At 36.5% G+C, this 22892-nt stretch overlaps 1 protein-coding gene across 2 annotated transcripts; it reads right to left on the reverse strand.

Annotated features, from left to right (window-relative positions):
- Nucleotides 1-13056: 13056 nt before the first annotated feature.
- LOC134529750 (uncharacterized) lies at nt 13057-17091 on the reverse strand. 2 transcript variants are annotated; one of them, XM_063364158.1, is made up of 3 exons: nt 15922-17091; nt 13410-13486; nt 13057-13307 (listed from the first exon to the last, which is right to left on the reverse strand). In XM_063364158.1, exons 1-3 carry the CDS (start codon nt 16117-16119, stop codon nt 13136-13138), a joined length of 447 nt encoding a protein of 148 aa, XP_063220228.1. In that variant the 5' UTR covers nt 16120-17091; the 3' UTR covers nt 13057-13135. The 2 variants fall into 2 exon arrangements, with proteins under 2 accessions (XP_063220228.1, XP_063220220.1); XM_063364150.1 differs by having other exon boundaries at nt 13057-13486.
- Nucleotides 17092-22892: the final 5801 nt, after the last annotated feature.

The following is a 22892-nucleotide window of genomic DNA, read 5'->3' on the forward strand; positions in this document are numbered from 1 at the left end:
ATAAGGCCACGAATATTGTTCGTGAATGAAGGCGAAGCTGATACTTTGGAAACGTTACCAGCAGATATTAAATAATGTTTAACTATTATTTACGTAGCTTACTTCTTAAAACTGCATTCATGTAAACTGATTTTGTGTGAGACTATGTTGAGTGTTTTCTGCTACACTTATTTTTCTGAAAAAAAGTCTATTGTGGCTTAATAAACTTGTTAACAATGATGCCTGTCATAAAAAAAATTCAAACGTAACTATACGGATACATGTTGAGTATAGTTTATGAATGGTTCACGCATTGCTGAAAAAAAAGCATGTTTACAATTTTACACATCTTTTTGTTGTCGCATCGCGTCCATCGCGTTGTACATACGCAACTCTGAAAAATAAATGTATGTTAAAAAAAGCTATAATAAAATAATCTCTTATCTTTTTTATTCTTTTTTCTAAGCGCTCTAATGGCTTTCGATAGTTTTGTTCTTTTGTGTACTCTGCTTGGTGGAGGTTTCTTCGGCATTTTATTCCTGAATAAATCTCACGTTTACAACAAAAAACATCTAGCTAAATCACTGTGCTAAATAATAACAGAGAATAACCATTCAATTATACGCCGAGCTAGACCAAACACGTTCTCTTATTTACTGAAAATAAATACGTTGACCTTCATATCAGTTTCGCGCGAAATCCCGTCTCCCCTTCGTAAACAGGAGACAGCTGTGGCTAGGTGGGAACGAGAGAAAACACTGGCTGCAAACAGTTGGGGAAACTGTCGCAAGGTGTCACTACTGTCCAGCGCGCTCCATAATTTCTCGTATCCGAGCTTGCACGCTGCTCAAACTTCTACAGCTACATTTTTACTTTAGGTCCGACTGCAATAAACTAAAGACTAAAATAAAGTCAATCATTCAGCCGACAGATATGTTGGCGTTTGAATTACAAATGAAAACTCGAATGTTATTAAATTCGCAAATGAATATCACGCAATTTCGTAGCAGCTCATTTATTATTATTCAAATTGTAAATACGTTAAATTAATAATGATTACAGATAAAATAATGGTCACAGTCATATCTCCCGTGTCTGAAAATTTATCTGTGAAAGTTTTACCACTGAATTCTTTATAGTTTATTAATAAAGCTTGAATTTAAAAAATTCCCGAAAATCAGCAATAACTTAATGAAAATAAAAATTAAAAAAATAAATTTTACACCAGAATGGTTCAAATCTTCTCTAGCAGCTGAATCATTAACAAATATATTGTTTTTTTTTAATACGATGCTGGTGCACCAATCCCCTTAAGGGCGTTGACTGGTTGCCAAGAACTCCAGTAAAATATGAAAAATTGCCTATCTAAATGCACGGATGTATGACAAGTAGCATCTTCTGAATTTCCAGGCGAATTTGGCCGTACAATCCACCTTTGTCCCTCCAGGCTAATGACACGCCTTGTCGACCCTCGTCAACACAGCTGGGTGCTTCACTAATGGGGATTATCGTAATCCCTGTTTGAAAAGAGGAAAGGAAGCATCTCATGCTGCTTGTCCTGGGGCGAGTCGAGGTGTTATAGGGAGCTCAGGAAAAACAAATGGTGGAATTTGTGAATTCAATAATTTAATTCAATATGTTATAGATATCAAAATGTTACACAGAATTTAAAAATAAATACTTTGATATTGCGAACTCTGCAAAGTGGTACATATAATTAAGTTTTCACAGTGCCATATGTGTTTATTTTCTCTTGCTTGATTAATAAACTTCTCTGTTGAACATGCCTGTAAAAGGCGTCGTACACATTCTATGTGCGACATCATTTGAAACTAGAAGGTCTTTTAAAAATAACACCGAAAGTTCACGCAGCGACATTTAGGGCGGCTTGCAGAGTCGTTCCGAGAATTCTCCGAGTGCGAGTGGAGTTTGAGTGGAGGAATTTTCATTGCACAGTCGAGAACGGAGTAAAAACGAAGTAATATCCGAATGAAACCGAGTAAAAACGAAGGAATATTGGAGTGTACGCGCAACCACACTCCGAGGGCACTCCGAGGGCCCTCGGAGTGAAATGTGGAAAAAAACTCAAGATGGCTGCGTTATTAGAACCAATTGTTGTGGAATTTCTTGATTTAATTCATGAAGTATTTCCTTAAAATAAAGAAAGAAACGTTGCCAGGGATCCACGTCGGTATTTGAGGGATTTTGAAAATCCACTGGAGTGGTTTAGTGACGTGCTGTTCAAACGACGATATCGTTTTACCAAGGATGTTATTCGGCATCATATTCTGCCTTTGCTAGTGTTTGAAGAACCATGGAGTCGTCGAGGATTACCGCTACCGTCTGTCCTGCAGGTGCTAATTGCCTTGCGATTTTACGCAACAGGCAGTTTCCAGGTAAGCAGTCAGAAATCATAATTACTAACCAATACCTTTTGTTTACAATAATACCATTTCTCACTCTTTGCCTAGGTTAGCCTATGTGCACTTCAGTATGTAGTGTTTAATTTGTGGTTTGCATAGGCACATATCGGTGCAATGTGAAATACTATTTACAGATGGTGGCAGACGATTTAACAGGCGTTAGCGAGTCCACAGTTTCCCGAATTATCAGACGTATCTCTGTCGGTTTAGCGCAACATACGCGACATCTGATACGGTTTCCCACTGGCGATGAATTTCGCTTGAATAAGTGAGGCCTTACTTAAGGCGCTCGAGTTTAAAGTCGGGAGCCGCAGAAGGGTGTACCAACTAAATGCAGTGAGAAGTACGGTCCCTAGGCAAAAAAGAATGACCTGGATAATAATTGAAAACCTCACTGCCTGTTTACTATTTAATATTCCTGCTTGGCATCGGCTTGGTACATTAAAAATACAGAACCATTTACACAAATCTACCGAAGATCTAGATCTCGCATTAAAGAAAAGGACATCTAATGTAATCACATATTATAAACACTATATTACGGGTAATTTTACAAATATTTATAAAGGATAAGTTTTTCCCTAACAGGTCCGTTGATTACACTCCTGGATGACGTAATTGTCTATAAATGTTATTTAGGCACAATTCCGAATATTCTGGTCTAACCGGACTCTCGTTTCGACGTAATTATGCGAGTCTCACATCCCGCACCACAGCAACGTGATAAGTCTGGCTTGCAGTTTACGTAAATTCTCACGTAGCGTAAAAAAGAGAAGTAGAGTTTATTTCGCCCAATTACGATTCAAGAAACTAGCAAGATAATGAATTTGAGTTTATGATCAGTCAAGTCTCTCTGCTCATAGTTTTTCCTTGAAAAACCAACCCGGTGTCCGGCTGTTAATAGCGGTTGCGTCGAGGCTTACTTGTAGTTGCGCAGCATGGTGGACGATAACCCGGGCTGGGCACTGGTCGATGCGTAGGTGAATGGAACAGCCTTTTCCATTTTAGCAGCGGCGCAACACGCCTGCACCCGACGAGCCGAAGTCGACTCCACCAGCCGCCAGCACCGTCTCCACGCTCGCCAGCCGCAGACCGTCGCAGGTTAACGCGTCACCATGACGTCATAAGGCTTCGCGCGCCGCGCGGTGTTGGCTCGCGGAAACACACACAAGCGCAGCGCCGTGAATGTCCGTAATGCTTATGTTTTAATCAATCTTCAGGACGAAAATGAACCAAGTGCCAAACATATGATATAATTAATTACCAAATTAAAAGGAGGCGTGGCAAACGCCTCAATATCCCCCCCTTAAAAAAAAACTAAATTAACGCCAAAAACCAAAGAAATTTAGGTAGCTTCGAGCCACTATAAGGCGAGAAAACGGGGAAGCACTCAAAACACGCCATTCAAACAAACGACCTCAAAGAAAAGCAAGAAGAAAAAAGCACACAGTGAGAAAAAACACGCGAAGAAAAACACATGAGAGAGACAAAAAAAAACAATGATTAAGACCAAACAATGCTTTGTGCCACTTTCCCGTTTACTCGTTAACAAACAGCAACATAATTCCTTACTAGGGGGTAGTAACCGTAATCCACCTCTGAGACACGTAAGGCGCAATAAGAAACCTACTCAGCAGCATTAGCCCTATACTTAAGTCGAGCAGCCACCCAAAAAGAAAACAAAAAATTTAAAACCCCAAAAAAAACTAACCAATACGACGATAAAAAAAACTTTTAGACCTCAAGTCAAACCCCACAGTCACGAGCGAAATGCCCTAAACGCCCACACCTAAAACACGTACCTCCCTTCTTAACTTTATTTGGCCCTCGCGAACTTTCACTACTTTTGCCCACCGCGCCTTGCATTAATTGCTTTTTGAACTGGAAACTGGTAAAACAAACGTTTTCCACCGCCACTGCCCACTCTAATAAATCTGACAACTTATGTGGCTTGTTCACGTAACACGACTCATGACGCACCTGTGGACAAACATTTTCGAGAACAAGACTAACCCATTCCTCCTCAGTCTTACTCACTCCTAGTGCCTTCGCATAATCCAAAATCTCCTGCACAAAATGCAAGACGGTTTCATTTAGCTCCTGAAATCTATAAACTTTACTCATAATTAATTGCTCACGAACCCGCCGAGGACAAAGCTTATTCCACAGCGCCTCCTTACAATCAACCCATGACATATGACTCTTATAACCCGCAATAACTATATCGTAAGCTAAGCCTGTGCAACGCGAAGCAACAGCTAAAATTAAATCGCTCTCCTTGGAAAAATAATTTGCGTTAGCTAGCTTGTCTACGGCCATGCAAAACTCTAATATATCCTCTACATTTGCTGACTGCAGTTTCGGAACGTTTTCTAGTGATCGCAAGGCAAACTTATTTTTTAGAAAATTTGTACTAAGCGAGCCACACCCACTCGCTTCTGCCTGTTCCGTTTGCCACGAAACTCTTTCTCCTTTCAAATGCGCCACAAACTTTTGTCTTAAAACATCTATGCTTTCGTCCGCACTGTGCTCGACTGACGCAGCTTTTAAATTAGTCATTATCTCCTCTTTATGTAATTTATATATCCAAGCCAATGCCATACTGGTGATATAAAAAATCAATAAGTATCTTAAACACCGAAAACTACCGCGTCTGCGACTCTGACTAGCAGAGTTGCGCAGTTTTGAGGCCTTACTTAAGGCGCTCGAGTTTAAAGTCGGGAGCCGCAGAAGGGTGTACCAACTAAATGCAGTGAGAAGTACGGTCCCTAGGCAAAAAAGAATGACCTGGATAATAATTGAAAACCTCACTGCCTGTTTACTATTTAATATTCCTGCTTGGCATCGGCTTGGTACATTAAAAATACAGAACCATTTACACAAATCTACCGAAGATCTAGATCTCGCATTAAAGAAAAGGACATCTAATGTAATCACATATTATAAACACTATATTACGGGTAATTTTACAAATATTTATAAAGGATAAGTTTTTCCCTAACAGGTCCGTTGATTACACTCCTGGATGACGTAATTGTCTATAAATGTTATTTAGGCACAATTCCGAATATTCTGGTCTAACCGGACTCTCGTTTCGACGTAATTATGCGAGTCTCACATCCCGCACCACAGCAACGTGATAAGTCTGGCTTGCAGTTTACGTAAATTCTCACGTAGCGTAAAAAAGAGAAGTAGAGTTTATTTCGCCCAATTACGATTCAAGAAACTAGCAAGATAATGAATTTGAGTTTATGATCAGTCAAGTCTCTCTGCTCATAGTTTTTCCTTGAAAAACCAACCCGGTGTCCGGCTGTTAATAGCAGTTGCGTCGAGGCTTACTTGTAGTTGCGCAGCATGGTGGACGATAACCCGGGCTGGGCACTGGTCGATGCGTAGGTGAATGGAACAGCCTTTTCCATTTTAGCAGCGGCGCAACACGCCTGCACCCGACGAGCCGAAGTCGACTCCACCAGCCGCCAGCACCGTCTCCACGCTCGCCAGCCGCAGACCGTCGCAGGTTAACGCGTCACCATGACGTCATAAGGCTTCGCGCGCCGCGCGGTGTTGGCTCGCGGAAACACACACAAGCGCAGCGCCGTGAATGTCCGTAATGCTTATGTTTTAATCAATCTTCAGGACGAAAATGAACCAAGTGCCAAACATATGATATAATTAATTACCAAATTAAAAGGAGGCGTGGCAAACGCCTCATAAGCTACAATTTTACAACATTGCACACTTTCCCGGTGTTACAGGAGTAATTGACTGCACCCACATTAAGATCAAGAGCCCCGGCGGTGCTCGGGGAGAAGTATACAGGTAAGTAGGTAAACATTGTTAATGCATGTTGAATCATGTTTCGTGACAGACCTTAATATGAAATGTGAACTGTGAGATAAAATTTAATAATTTGTCTAGTTTGTATTTATTTAAATACTTAATACTATATACATGTTAGCACATAGTTCTTTCATGTAGCTTGATTGTAATGTACTTCAATTTGTCAAAAGCGTTTTCTTGAATCTGGTAATTCTAAAAGCCACCGTATATTATGTAAAATTAAAATCCTCAAATTATTGTGTCAATTTCCTGACATATTTTTGTATTATCAAATTAAATTGATACCTTTAAGTAGCTTTGAGTATTTTATAGCTTTTGCAAGTTGTAAGGATGTGTGTATGATATTAAGAAAAAGGTCTGTTTTGCAAGGTTAGGTTCATGTAAATAACCTGGAAATAGTGTAATTGGTTAGGTTATTACATGGCAATTATTCCATATCACCTTACCAAGTTCATTCCTTGGCTCTGAATTCATCATGTGGTACATAATGCTGTTTTAAATTACTACGTCAAAGGATCCGTGACATTGAACCTAGAATTTCGCTATACAAACCAACTGTTCACTTGTATTCATGATTTGTTGACATGGCCAATGTAACCAACTCATCTCACCATTTACACAAATATTTGTGTAGGTACATAAGGTGTAATAATATGTTCTGAAAGTATGATTTAAAAAAAATGTAAATATGAGGAAATATTTAAAAACAAAGTGGAATTGTAAGTTTTTCCACTGAAAACAGACTGTTCTTCAGAATAACATCAAATTGTTGGTGGACAGGTGTGAAATTCGCTCCAATCTTTGCTCAGGGAATCATTATGTGCCTTACCCACATTATTCCAGTAGTGGGAGTGGCACTTTCTGGTATATGTTTAGACTGTCACAATTGTATGTACTACTAGTAACTATAAAAACATGGTTAGTTTGAAACAATTTGTTTATGATTTTCTTGAATTGTTCTCTTGTATATTACTTGAGTTCCTTTATTGCTTTTAATTTACTTACAAAGTGAATTATGCACTAAAAGTGTTTAAAATTGCATATTACTTGTTTTCTGCCAATTAATTGCAGACTAGAGTTTTGATTTTAGCCTATATCAAATAATTTGTAATTTGTTATCTTTCTATTCAAAACATAATTATTGATATTTGTGTGTTTCAGAGAGGTCTACATTTTTCCCCTGTAATGTATGCATCTAGGTTATGCATCCATCCTAGTTAAAATGCTTTAACTAGGATCCAGTGTTAACTTTGTACAGTACACAACATTCAATCAATAAATTAAACGTAAAGAAATACACAATTTGTGATGAAAATAAAAACTTTCGTCAAAAATATCAACGTTCTTATAAAATAACTAATTACACTAGTAATAATTAATGCTTTTTGATATATTTTATAATAGTCCAAATCAAATCAGGGAATGAATGAACTATGAAGAACTCTTTTAGATTTAAAATAAATATGTTGATTAAATACTTGCTACTTGACTTTAATGTGTGTAATGAAATAAACTGCCTGTGTGTGTGTAAAACAAACATGTTTTATAATTGAAACAAAGCTAAGGTAGAGACCATTTACACTATAGTAATGATAATCTACCTATAAACAATTATTGCCTGCATTCTAATATATTGATTGGTTTGTTACAGGCCAACAATGATGTGCCAATCCCATCAGTTCCTCTGCGACCTGGGCACGCCATGGCCATCAGGAACAAGTTCATCATCCGGCATTTCAGTTAGCTGCTTTGAAATGATTTTTACACACATTGTTTCATGTGGGTTTTTGAAATCCGTGACCTTGATCGTACTGTTTAATAATAGTTTTGTTTGGCTGGAATGAATATTTTGTGATTTTTGCACTCAGTGTTATGGCTACTTATGAATAATTCCTATTAATGTGTCATATTCCACCATTAAGCAGTAAAATTTTCAGCACCACCAAGTCCATTACCTACTTCAGGAAATGTTTCTGTTTTGTATGTTGAGTGCAGCTGCGATACATGCATAGGAAAATTTGGCAAACTGTTGACTTGGTAATGCCTCGGGTATAATTTTTGAAGATTTGGTGGTTCTTCAAACATTAATGGAACAACATTGTTGGTAAAATGATATCTTCATTTGTTGCTAAGCCATTCCATTGCAGTTTCTTTAATCCTTCACATACCTACATGCCCTGGCATTTTGTTTCCAACTTGTAAACAAATGTCAATTAAATGAAGAAATTTTACATGAACCTTCTAATAATGCAGCCTTCTACAATGTCTGAGTAAAGAGGTACATTTGTTTATATTTTTACTTTTTGATTCTTTTGTATTATAACTTGATGAAATAGGTAATGTTTTGTTAAAAGTATTATTGTGCAAACATATTTATGTTGTCTCAAGTTTCATTTTGTTCACATACCTATGGAATTGTATTGCAGGATCTTATTTCATTTTACTTTTGTTTAGTTAAAATGGTTTATATCTTAAGAAAAAAAAGTAATATAAAATATATTTGTTTAAAAACATTTAGATATACAGGTGTGGTGAAAATAGGTAGGAAACTGTGAATTCAACTATTATGTAAGAAACATTGGGAATCAGTTGGTAAAAACTGGTTTCATGATTGAAATACTCTCGATGTGTTGGGTAAGAAAGTTTCCAAATGGAACATAGAAAATTAGTTGATTGTTTTGCAGTTCCTGTTGCTGCCGCCAGTCGTGGCTCCACTCAAGTGCTCGGTGCTGCTAGTTCCAGCCCCTCGTGTGCCAGCTGTGTGTGCAGAGCAGTGTCATCATCCTCGGTGGGCATGACCAGGAACATTCATACATGCAGGAATTACATCATATTGAAGATAATTTATTATTTAATGATTTTGCATGTTATTTAGACAAACATTTCAGGGAAATTGTGGGCAAACTTTGCCTAGGCTTGTAGTAAGCATTGAAGACCCTCCACTCCTGATATTTACTGACAGTTTTGGTAAAAGACTAGAAACTATTAGGTATTGTTGGGTCCTCTCGAATGAGAGTCCTGTGGTTTGCCACTGAACTACCCTTGTTTGTTTCAAAAAAATAACAATATTATTCTACAGTGTTTTTATTTTTGACAAGAAATGTATGAAAATACAAAAGTACAGCTACAAATCTTTTAAATGCAATGCCAAAAGCAAAGATTTTTCATTTTAACATTTTCCTTGTTACAGTTTTAATTGTTTTATAATCTTGCATTAATACATAACAGGATAATATCAAGAAATATTGTTATGCAACCTATTGAACTAAAATTTTTAATGTGTGTGTGTGTGTATATATATATAATTTATATATATATATATAAATTGATTGTGTAGTGTATGTTATTTCTTGTGGCAACACTTTTTAAGTTGTTAATTTTATTCACTATCTTAGTATTTCAATACTATTAACACAAATCACAAAATAGTACACAGTGTTAAAAGCCCTTCATAATTATTGTACATTTCTGTCTGATGTTTCTCTGGAGACCTTTAGCCATATCTGTTTGAGATCTGATATTGACTGCTACTATATATGTATTTCATGTATTTATAATATGGTTACAAAATACAAAATACTTTATGGTCACCTTTGCATGTTATTATTTATTTAAATTGTTACTTTTATTTAAACCACATTAATTTATATTGCATGCCGTATGTAATTTCCATTAGCTAAAACATTTCATGCACACATACATGTACATTACATACATATTTCACATACAGCTACTTTATGTTTATTACTTTCAGTATGTATCTGAAAATGTTCAATTTCTGTGAGTTGATGTTTTTGGATTTTGAAGTATGGGATGTGGTAATAATGTGTGTTTCGTACCCCTTTGAGTAAACCTGAAATGTTATTGTAACTCATTCTGGCTCATACGTTTTGTGATTCAGCACACCCTGTTTTATAATATATATATATATATATATATATATATATATATATATATATATATATAGTGTGTGTGTGTGTGTGTGCGTGCATAAATAGTAAATACTTTTGTCTCTTATTAAGGGCCACTTCAAAGTCCTTCAATTTTCATAAGTGCTGTGGTCCAAAACTTTTATGTATAACAAAACTGTCCAATTCATTGTTCGTTTTGATCACCTTTAAATTCAAAATGGCACATTTGGCTGTCTAACTTTGAACCTATTAAGTAAATGTAAGTGGTGGTTTAAGTAAACACCAGGGCTACAAATTTTTGATATACACTATGCTCATATTTGATGTGTGGTATCAGAGGGTTAATCACTGAAATTAATTGTTAGACTAACTATTTAACTTTGTTATTCTGTTGAAGGTTTTGTGATATTACAAACTTTCTATCTCTTTATAGTGGTGAAGATGAAGTAAAAGTGTCCTTAAAACTCAGTAGTTTTTACTGCACAAGAGGGTACGAGCCATGAGTTAACTAGGTGATAAACCAAGCAGGCAGTACCACATTCCTTTTATTATTTGTGTGTATGCAAAACTTGTTATTGCTTTAGGCTTTGTATGGTACATCTGGTTAACCTAAGTTAATGACACTGATATATTTAAAGGTACATTTGCCATTTTAAGATATTATTTGTGGTATCAATGTGTAGTTTAAGTCAACATAACTTACAAAAAAATATTACTGTGCAGCAATGAGAATTAAGTGACTATGTAGTGACCCGTAGCAATATACTCTATAAATTATAGTATCAATAGTGTGAGTTAAATTCAAATATTGTACAATAACTAGGAAAGAGATTTCACTTTGAAATTTGATAACATTAAAATATCAGTAGATACATTTAACGAAAACAAAATACATAAATGTACAAATGGATGGAAAAGTTAATTATGTTTTCCAAGTGAAGATTGACTTATTCGTCTCAATTTTCTCTTAATGGTGTTAACATTGTTGCATGTATTTAACAATGCTCCATTCACCAACTTTACGTAAAGTGAAACATCGTTATGGCCACTGGGTAGGTAAGTTGATGACTCATGAGTGTGTGATGAAAAATAATATATTTAAAAAAACTACGTCTGCTACGAATAAGTTGCTGGGTTTTAATTACCATTGTTAATACAAACATGAAATTCTTAAAGCAACAATACAATTGTCTGCTTTGTATGTAATATATTACTTAATAATAATATACCTACGTTATTTGGCATGCAATTGACTCTTGAAAATTATACACTCAAATACAAAATAAAGGTTTTGTGTGAATTAGCAGCTGTAGTAGAGCATCGAGGCTGAAGATAAGGAGCAACATCCTCACAAGAACTGTCTGAAGCTGGGTCTTCTGAAATATACAAAGAATGCAAATATGTTTAGTGAGGATGAGAAACAAAATATAATCATCTGCTGTGAGATTAATGTTTAACAAATTTGACATTGGTTTGGGTTTGAAGATTCTATCACATAAATGTTAATTATTTAAAATTACGCAACATCAGCCTATAATTTCTAAGTGCACAAATGAGATAAAATTCAACTGATGCATATAAATTTTGGGTCTGTGAATTGGGTGTAGTATTAATCAAATATGATTGAAACACGCATTATAAAGAGAGTAATTTTGTAACCAGACTTCAGATTGATGGTGTCATTCCTAATTTTGATAAATACAAGCATAGCAGGCAGGTACGAGAAGGGAAGAGGCACAAAATATTTGCAGCTACAAAAACCAAATTTTACATAAATAATAATAATAGATACACTATACATTTAGTACTATCCCTCTTTTTCCCATTACTTGTACAATATTCTGTTTGGTATCACTTAAAATAAGTTGCTTTTACAAAATCAACACAAACTATTTTGCCATCTACCCTTTGTTATATATTTATTATATGATGTTGCAGTCACTGTTACAAAATACATCAATATGACACCATCTTACATCACACACCTAACTGTCATGGGTGTCAACTACCACACCCATAACACCCTTAGCAATGTGTTGTTCATCAGGGAGCATGATGATATGATTTTGTAACCTGTAAACCATTATTTTCCATTGGATTGTAAAATCATTTGGATGTATCATTGCAAAGTTGAGTTATCTTTATTCCCAGTGAATGCTGGAATCTGCAAGAAATCTAAAATCTAATCTAAATTAAAATATGTTGGTTCTTAAGTCAAGTAAATGTTTTTCTTTGTCTAGTTAAATAAAAATAAATGTGGACTAAAAACAATTACATATATCACTTTTAATTAGCATCATGATTTAAAGACATTTCTGAATTCCTTATTGGTTCCTTATTATTAAGAAGAGAAATATTAGATGCATTATTTGTACACAATTGTAACAAAAATACAATTAATTGTAATTATTTTCTTCACAATACTGGAATTGGAATACCTACTTTCAATAGTCGTAAGCAATCTTTAATCTGTACGTTAAGTAAAACAAATGATCTATTATTCAGAATCACTAAAAATTACAATTAATATGCAAGGTTCTTTTCTGTATTAGATTATATTTAAAAAAATACAAATATACATATCTTAATTTTTTTTGTGGTTAATAATTATATTGTTTCAAGTTAGTATTTTTTCCTACATTATAAATTTGTTAAGAAATTATTTACTAATTGTTAAATGTTGGGTGTATTGTTTTTGTTTTGTTGTCTTGTATTTTGTATTGTTTTGTTCTGTCTGCATGTATCTGTGTTGTTTGTATTGTGCCTACCACCCAAGGCCATAAGCTGTAGGTAGGCACGCAACAAATATTAAATAAATAAATAAAACAATTAAAAAATATGTGGCATTTTAATGTATTTATCCTGACCATTTACTTTTAGGAATGAAAAATTGTGTTCTGCAGGACAATCAAGCATCATTAGTACTCAAACCACCATTTCCTAATTTCTCAAATGTTTTCAGTCAGTACACTGGACATTTTGCTACTTTTGAATGAAGTGTGAGAACAGACACAATACAATATTCAAATAGTTGCCTTGGGCAGAAGTCTGAGGGACTGGTGCAGTTGAAGTAGCAGGAGCTGGATCATGAGGCACAGCTTCCACAGCAGTCTCCTCTGGGACAGCAGCTGCCTCTTCCACTGCAACAGCATCTCTGTCCCAGAGAAAACCAAGATTTTCAGTTAAGTGAGGCACTGCTCCATCATGTGCAGGCTTGCTGAGGATGAAATGTCCACCCCCTGTTCCCATTCTATACCGGGATTCTGCAGCCAGCTCCTTCCTCTTTTTCATCTTCATATTTTCCCAGCATTTTTTTAGTTGCAACGAAGTGCGCTATAAAAAAATAAAAGAGGCATAAATTCCTAAAATGGTGACTAGAGTAAAATGTGCACTACATATTTTAGTGTGTCCAACTTTCTTAATACTTAATTGTTAAACATTAAAGTTGAAATAATAAGAAATAAATAAAAGTTTACTGAGTAAATTCAGTGTAATATATCAAAGTTAATTCTTTGATCCAGACGGAATGATCTTGTACCGTATATATTGTTCCTGTGGTACATTATGCTTGTTTAAATAATTCAGTACACTGAAGGAACCTGGACAAAACAAACTTGTAGCATTATAATGATAATTGTAAAATGCACATCAAAAAAATTATTCCCACAAGACCCCGAGATTGTTTGTAGTGTGGCACCCAGGTTTTTGTGTAGCCTGGCTCCCAAAACTGACACCCATAGGAATCCTATTGAATTGAAAGTGACCAAACGGAGTGGAGAAAGCGGTGTATTTACGACATTGAGGATCCAAGGAAATTTGATGAAAACTATGGTTTAAATCTATCGTAGAAAAAATTCTGGCTTTTCCCAGGTGCTGCAAGGCACTCTCCACGGTTGGAAGAGGCCAGACATCGTCAACAATCTTATCATTCAACGGTTTGAAATTATGCACTAGGCGCCAGTCAGTGCCGTTCTTCTTCTGCACAAGGAAGGTGGGGATACTATACGGGGATTGAGAAGGCGTAATAACTCCTTCCTCCAATAGCCTATGAATGATATCCCGCATCGCTTGCAACTTGGGCGGCGACACTTTATGATAGCGACTGGAAACTGGGATCTCATCTTTAACAAAAAATCGGTAGGGCAGGATGTCACAATTTCCCAATTTATGGGTAAACACGTCCGGAAATGAGCTAACTAAATCACTAATGGCTCTGTCTCGCTCGCATGACGAATCGTGCTCGCGACAAGTCAAGACGATAGGGGCATGCGTTTCATGTTTTAAAAAAATTTTAACGTCAGGTGCAAAGGCGAAATGTAATTCATGCCTGTTAACATTCAACACGCAACGAGAATGGCTCAAAAAATCCAGGCCTAAAATAAGATTAGGCACAAGGCCAGGCACAACACTAAAGACCCAGTCCCAAGAAAATCCCTTAATTTTAAAATGTAAGACGACAGACTTGGAAGCTTTCATAGCTTCTCCATTAGCGACGCACAACTCCGTCGTGACGTCATCCATCACACGTCGCAATAAACAGGGAAATTTATCACTCAAAGAATTAAACAGCTTTTCGCTGATCACGGAGCGAGTGGCTCCCGTGTCGACGAGGGCAGACAAAAAATAATCCTGAATCTTAAGGGGAACATAATGTAGATACTGCGGTCGAAAGGATTTACGACGCAATCGACGGAGTCGCCCTTTCTTGCGACCCGTCACTGCTCGTTTCCCGGGCAGTCGGCACGGTAATGACCCATGTGCTGGCACCGAAAACATCTCCGCTCCCTTAATTCAAGGGACGGACTCGTGCAGTGCGCGGACCGATGCCCAAAGGCGCAACAGTTCGCGCAACGACCCGATGTTTGTTCGGTGAAAGGGAAAGCCTGCCGCCTCGGCAAGTTCAAGGCCGCGTGCGGGCTGTTCAGCTGTCCGCCAATAGCCGCGCCTTGATCCGGCGCATTCAAGGTTACGGACTCGACCTTCACGGGCTGGGTTATCCTAGGCGAGCGGGCTACCGATGGCCAGCGACCGCGGGTCTCCCGGCGCGGCGCGCAAGCCCCGGCAACGGACTCGCTTACACTCGCGTCGTGTATGATGGGGGAACGATCAAGCATGCCGTTCACGCACAACGCTGAATGTCTAACGGCCCCGCCGTGAACACTTACCTCCTCCCCACTCTCAGCAATTCTAGAAGCCCTGGGTTTAGGCTGAGGGAATTCGGCCTGGTATTTCTATATCGCACTAAGACGATTCTCCACTTCATCCCCCCAAGCTCGCAAACCCACAAGGGTAGTAGGCGGAGTTAGCATAGCACAATGCTCCAAAACACGAGGCGAAAAATTACCTAGAAGCAATTGCACGAACTCCGGCTCGGGCATGTTCAGCTCCAGGGCATCAGAATAATTCGTCACAGAAGTGACGAACTGAGCAATTGATTCCCCCGGCCTTTGGAACCTATATACTAGGTCCCTTTTACAGGCATCCAAAATTCTAGGCGGGCACACTGTGCGCATGATGGTTTTTTTGAAAGCCGAAAATTCCAAGCCTTGCAAAATAGCTTGCGTAATACTAGTCACAAAAATGCCTGAGCATTTACTTAAGAGCGCCTTCATGAAAGCCTCCTGGGAAACCAACTGTAACTTATTTAATCTATCGGAGTCAATAATAAAATCTAACACGCCCTCAGGCTTGCTCTCCCCCAGTAAAGGAAGCGATTTAAGAGTGGAGAAAAATAACTTCTGATTGAATGAGGAATTGGGTTGACTCACGTCCGGAGGAGACTGCCGCGGCGGGTCTCCCGGGGGGGAGGCACTCGACTCTCGCACGAACTGCACGAGACGGGACCGCATGGAAACCACGGTTTCCCCTGGGGCAACAGTAAGCCCATTTTCCTCTAAGTGGAGCACCAGGTCCTCACGATGCAGTTGGTAAATCCACGACACTCCACCGGCAATAGCCATGGTCATGAAACAGACAAACAGAAAACACAGAAACTCTGAGACAGCAGAGTAGCGCAGAGTTGCACCCGCGTGGTAGTGAATAATTTCTATAACACTTTAGGCCCCTTCTGGGAGGGGTTTTCTCAGAGTGGTAAACTGATTGCCTTGCACTAACAACAAACAAATAATCAACAGTGAAATTACCATCAAACGAGACGTTTCCCGAACGACTGTTATAAAATCAAGGCGATCAACAATTGCAGAAGATAATTACACATGTTCAATTTATAACACATTAATTATTGATACATGATTTATACACGGTCCCATTAGACACACGGGGGAGAAGACCCTTATTACACGACGCGATGTCAACTTGAACAAAAGTTTACATGCAGTATATCATATATAAAATTTAACTTTGCCCTTTAAATACTTATGACGAACAGGGAACGTAAATACACAAACAAACTAAACCTGATCACCTTGGCTGCCAACGCTGGGATACACCACCAAATGAACAAAGAAAAATAACGAAAACATCTTACGAGGCACGGTTGACAACGGGAGGAAAACCCACAGAAAATACTAATCGGAATTTACAAGGTGGCGGCCAAAACAATAATTTCGAAATAACAAGAAAGGAGAATTATAACATTTACGTTACATTTCGGGAGCGGCCACCGCGTCCCTTCCGCAATCACTCAATTTGAAGTCAACCGTACCTTAAAGGGCGTGTAGATCGGTCGGTGTCCCAGCGTCGAAACAGGAAGAGTTAGGGGGCGCAAGGCCTTAAATAAACTAAGCTCAGATGGCGCTAGTGTCGTCAGCTACCACCGAAGAAACGACAAGAGGGGAAAGCAAGGGGAGGGAAGGGGTTAGGGGCAAAGGGGGATGGAGGGAGTGAGAGGGAGGGAAGGCCGTGTGCACGGGCGCCCATGCTGCCCGTTGCAATACCACAGTCGTGAGACATATTTACAATTAAAGTCAAATAAAATTCAAAATTATTTTCAATAATTTTTTGTTGTGTATTACACCAAATATTACATAATTATATGTGGTAATTTAGTATTTACATAACATAATGCCACATTAATTACTTTCAATCTCACAGACGCTGAAAATTTGACAAGTATTGCATTTTGTTAAAAGTACGAGTACAATATTACAGTGATCACGGAAGCGCCTTAGATAGAGAACTGCAGTATGATTGGTCAAATGCGAAAGATGCTAAGAAACCAGACAGGAAATTAGGTGATAAATCCATGCCACCTGCATGGCATAAAAACTGATAAAGTGGATATCACACATCATAGAAAGACATACAAAATTAATTATGCCACAAAGCAAAAAAAAACCTAGGTATATCCTACTCAAGGAAACTACATTATACATATAAATCGAATGGCGACCGAAAGAAAAACCCCACTAATTGAATAAACTTTTCATGTAGGCAATCTTATTTAGGTTTTGCATAAACGAAAAAACTGCTAATTAAAAAGTTCAATTAGCGTGGCGTTAAAAACGACGCTTGGCCATAGTCACACCTTTGTTGAATACTCGCTAATACTGCATCCCCAATATAGTTTTTATATATAATGCCATGCATCGCTATACTTTGGTTGAAACCTTCACATATCAAGTCTTTTTCCATTGCCGTTGAGGGACCAGAGTGGTTCTTGTAACACACGTGCTCTGGGATTGAAGACTTTTTAGATTTGGCTACAGAGCAAATACTGCAGTATTTATTTTTAATACCAAGAAATAATATTTTTCCAGTTTCTTGACCAATGATGACAGCCTGAAAAATAAGTTGCGAACATAATGAATTATTGTTGTTTAAGGTCACCTGTAAAATAAACAACAAACATCTATCTACATCAACAATTACAAAGTAAATTATTATTCCAACTTGTCTAATATAACAGAAACTTACTACTCCTGTAGATGAATTGTAGCCATGTTCGTATGTTCGCTTACCCCATCCACCATCACCGACAACGGTTATGTATGGGGTACCATCTGGGTAATGTCCATTTTCTTCAGCAATTTTTTTTTCTTGGACACCTGCTGCCTTCACTTTTACTGTCAGATATTCTTCCCAAGCCTGAAAGTCATTAATCTCAATGTGAAAGTTATTTCAGAATTTACGAAAAAAATTGCTTTCTTTTGATATCTTCATTGAATTAGGTTAAGCTCATATGATCAAAAATTATGCTTGATGTTCATAATATTCGTTTTAATTTGTGTTTCATTATCTCTATTAAGGCTATTACATTGAGTAGTTTGGTGATCTTTGACCATCAAAATAATACAATGGAATGCTAACCAGTGTTATTTCTTTCAGGAAACACAATGTGAAAAAATATGTGAGCAATACACTAGGCTTAAAGAAACATAATTATAATTTATAACATTTGTCACACAAAAATCTCACCTGTTCAATTACAGTTTCGAGTTTCCGAAATTTCTCATTTGACATAACGGGTGTGTTCATAACTGAAAATATCTCTTCGAGTTGACTGTAGCCAATTCCAACAGACACAGCTCCCCAAACAGCAGCATCATTTATGTCTTCAGCTTGGTCTTCATGATGAGAAGTTATGTGTTGAACTTGGTCGCAGGATACACATACAAATTTCCATGTACAAAAAAAAACCAGAACGGGTTTCGCTGCGGAAATTAAATTTTCCCATGGTACATTCATTTTTGTGGGAGTTAAGTAATTCCATTTGTTTCATTACATGAGCAATATCGACACATCTATTACTACACAGCTGTTTGGTGATAGGAATGTGTGAATCGTCCTTTTCAACGATCAAATTAGGTAAGTCACCTACAGACTCGTCAGATAAATACTCCAAATCATTGCACCCATCATCTCTTGTGTCACTGATTCCTTTGCTAACATCGTTACTTGAATGCAATGGTTCAAATGAAACGCCTTGTTTCCCGCATTACCTGTAAAAATAAAAAGTGTGTACAGTCCAATATACATATATTTACTGGATGGTTTTGGTTGATGGTAAATCAATTGTTTTATAGCTAAGGGTAGGTCCACTAAGACACCTTCCGATAGTTTAGTATAGGCTCAAACACTCTGCAGTGAAAAAGCTGAGAGTCCGATACTCCATTTGGGGTACAGTATTTCCAACTTCGGCGTCTTAGGTATTCATGTGATGATTATTTATACATTTTACAAATAACCATACCATAATTATAGGCTAGCAAAAATTTAGTAATACTTGTGTATTTTTTTTTTAACCATAATGATATAACTGAAATACTGTTTGTTTGTAGAGGATAGAAAGCAAATTGAAAAATATAGAAAGTACAGGTTTCACAAAAGGCAATTCCTTAAACTAATAAGTTTAAAAAATGACGAACACAATTTTAGCTTACTCGTTATTCTAACAAATCCCTCGCATTATTAGCTAGAGTAAAATTATCATTAAAAAGTATTTACCTCACTCATACCTCTCGTTACGAATGCACCAGCTATTGATCATTTTATGGTTTTATTTAATGTTGACATAATGTGCATTGGTAGTGATACGTTTGTAAATACTATCATACTTAAATTGTCAGACTAATAATATGCAAATATTTTTTGCGACAAAAATAAATTGAACACAATGCATTATCTAGGACTTGAACTAAGAACCTCCGACCTGCAAACAGGCCTCTTACTGTCTTTGAAGGTATTCTGATTCGCTTAAAATTAGCTGTTACGCAATAATCCGCATGTAATAAGAGCGGAGACGTTACGAAGCCTTAGAAATTGGACTTTAAATAGCATTACAGATTCGGGGTGATACGATGACATAAATTAAATCTTGCAGGTTCCTTGGTAGGTACTAAGTGGCATATTAAATAGAACTAAGAAATAAAACAATTTTTAATAAATTTGGTAGTATAGCGTTAACAATAATAAACTACCTTGTCAGTTGGGAAATAAATATTCGTGTTTGCAAAAAATTTATTTTTGAGAACCTTGATTGTTGTAATTTTACGGGACTTGAAAATCTGGGAAAATTATATTTAATCCTAATAAATGGATTTCCGATTTTCAAGTGACAAATACATTTTACTATAAAGTAACTGAAATGAAAATTCGAACAGGAGTTGCATACCAAATCCATAATTTTATCCACATAAATTATTATTTTTTTTAATTCGTATATTTTCACACTGTCATTTTACCCACGAAAAGCAACAGTGAACATGCACGGGTGGCCTCGCTGGACAGATGCGCCTCACAAGTCTGCAGGCTGTTATCCATCACCATAAAAAAATATTTTGCACAGATGCAATTTTAATTTTTTAATATACTGAAAGACGTATGACAACACTTTCCTCAACAATTTTCAAAACCAAAGCGTAAAAATTACAAATACACCTCAAATTTATGTAGCTATTAAAGCAATGAAACTACGCAAACACCAGAAATACCATTTTATATAGATTTTAACTTCCACACAGCTGATATTTTTGCCAAACACGTTTCGCCAAAATGATTTGAGAGTCTTGTTTTTTATAATGAATTATTATGGAAACAGATATTACAATCAACGTACGTTTATAAAAGAAAACTGGCAAGGAGAGGCTACCACGTTCGGATCACGGATTTTATTCAAACTTTGTACACTTTTAGTACTCAATAAGGACAGCATAATGTGCAAGTAGTATGGAAGTTGCAAGTATTTGGGCGTTTTCGATAAACTTGCAAAAGAAGTTTAACTCGTAAAATATATACCTAGCAATGCATGGTAACAGTAAGTATGAGATGGTGATGGTCTAGTTGGCAACGCACCAGATTTCGGTGCGGGGATGCCGGTTCGAATCCCGAATAAGACATGGATGTAAATGATGATGTCCTTTGGCACTTACCCATACACCTACAAATCCAACTACAAACATACAACGACAGGGGGTTAGAAAATAATTACTACATTAATGAGGGGGAGATGTTTGGCTCACTGGTGACTATAAAACTTGCCAGTGTGCCATTCATCTTCTTTTTTTTTTTTTTTAAGTGGTCAGCGCTCAAAATTCATAAGCGTTAGTTCTAGATCTCTGGATCGAATCCTACTGAGGATTTTTCTGTTGTTAATTTTTTTTTAACACTGGTTATATTCATTAAAATAAATTGCAATTTCAAGGTAGTTAAATGAAAAAAAAAGTGTATTTGCATTTACTTTTACTAAACTTCCAAATTATTTGTCTGTTCACTAATTTGTATTATTACAACAAATAGTATCTATATTTATAATCATCGTTAAGTAAACGACTAAACTCAACGAGGTTTGTTATTCGATAGAAACAATGAAGTTTCCATGTGTATAGGAAAAATCGCATTCATTTAATGTAGCAGATGCTGTTTTAATTTATGTTTCCTGTGTCTATGGCAAATATCATCATGGACTTGTACTGTCAAATGCACATCCGACGATTAATTAATATATTTCTCTTATATTCTGACGAATTGTAACTCATTGTATTATTGAATAAAGTTATTTAGGCCATTATTTATTATCGATTTTTGCTTGGTATTTACCTCTTCTTGTCTTTATAATCTTTTTCTGCAGGTCGAACCGTCCAGGTAAATAGCAGTTCCAGGTGCCTAACCCGATCGCAGGAATGTCGCAAATTACGACAGGCATACATTTTCAGCATAAGTTTTATGTTTAGTTGTTAACTTGTCGATAACTATAAATATTTTATTTGTTGTAATAATAATTAGTGAATATACAAATAATTTAGAAGTTTAATAAAAGTTAACGCAAATACACTTGTTTTGCAATTGAATTACCTTTGAATTATAATATATATGAAAGAATACAACCAAAGTTGAAAAAAAAATTACAATAAACCTTGGTAGGATTCGAACCAGAAACCACGCAATCATGAAACGTATTCGTATTAAAGAGTTTTTATTTACATAAAGAACCCTTAACAGTGTTTTGTACAATATTTGTTGACATGCCGGCACTCTGTGCTCTTTTGCCAAAATTTACATTTGTTACATTATTTATTACATGGACAGAAACAGAAAATACAGTTTATTTGAAGGAAAATTAAAAAAAAAAACCTTCTTGCAGTGTCCTGGGAGCTTGTTTGCCCAATGTATTTTTTCAGCACTATATTTAGTTATAATATATTTACACTTACATCATATAAACTTAATTTTAAATTACACTTAACAAGTAATTATATGAATAAGATTAGAATGAGAATTTACAATATTTGGCTAATTTGGTAACAACTATGAACTATTTACAATATTACATGAAAATTCAACTCGAGCACTAATGGCACTATGGTTGGTGTCAATTTTTCTACGCGCACTGGCACTGTGGGTGGTGTCCATGGTTGGCGGTTTTCAGCCCGTTCACGGTGGTCTGCCTGGGTGGTAATCTATTATTAATTTGTGGGGGTATGGGCAAGAATGCTTACCACTAGACCACCGCCATCTTCTACTTATTTTAACCTCACAACGCATTGGTAAATATTCTACGCGTAAAACTTCTCTTCAAGTATAGCGAAAACGTCCAAGTAGTGATCCTTACTACTTGCACATTATGTTGGCCTAATGGAGTACTAAAAGTGTACAAAGATTGAATAAAATCCGTGATTCGAACGTCGTAGATTCCCCTTGTTAAATCATGTTGGTATTATATTATTATTATATTATATAATTAATACTATAACTAGTATGAAGTTTTAATAGTATTTGTAATAATTAGAGCTAACATGAAAAATAGAGTCAAACTAAAATTAATGTTTCTTTTTATCGTGGC

This window comes from Bacillus rossius, chromosome 1, assembly GCF_032445375.1.
Source record: "Bacillus rossius redtenbacheri isolate Brsri chromosome 1, Brsri_v3, whole genome shotgun sequence".
Lineage (NCBI taxonomy): Eukaryota > Metazoa > Arthropoda > Insecta > Phasmatodea > Bacillidae > Bacillus > Bacillus rossius.

What these genes read in the sequence shown, in the direction of transcription:
- LOC134529750 (XM_063364150.1), bottom strand. Translation starts at nt 16,119, where the DNA reads ATGACCATGGCTATTGCCGGTGGAGTGTCGTGGATTTACCAACTGCAT. An exon ending in CGCGGCAGTCTCCTCCGGAC is followed by an intron (nt 13,487 to 15,921) that starts GTGAGTCAACCC and finishes ATTTTTTTATAG; the next exon opens with CGCACTTCGTTGCAACTAAA.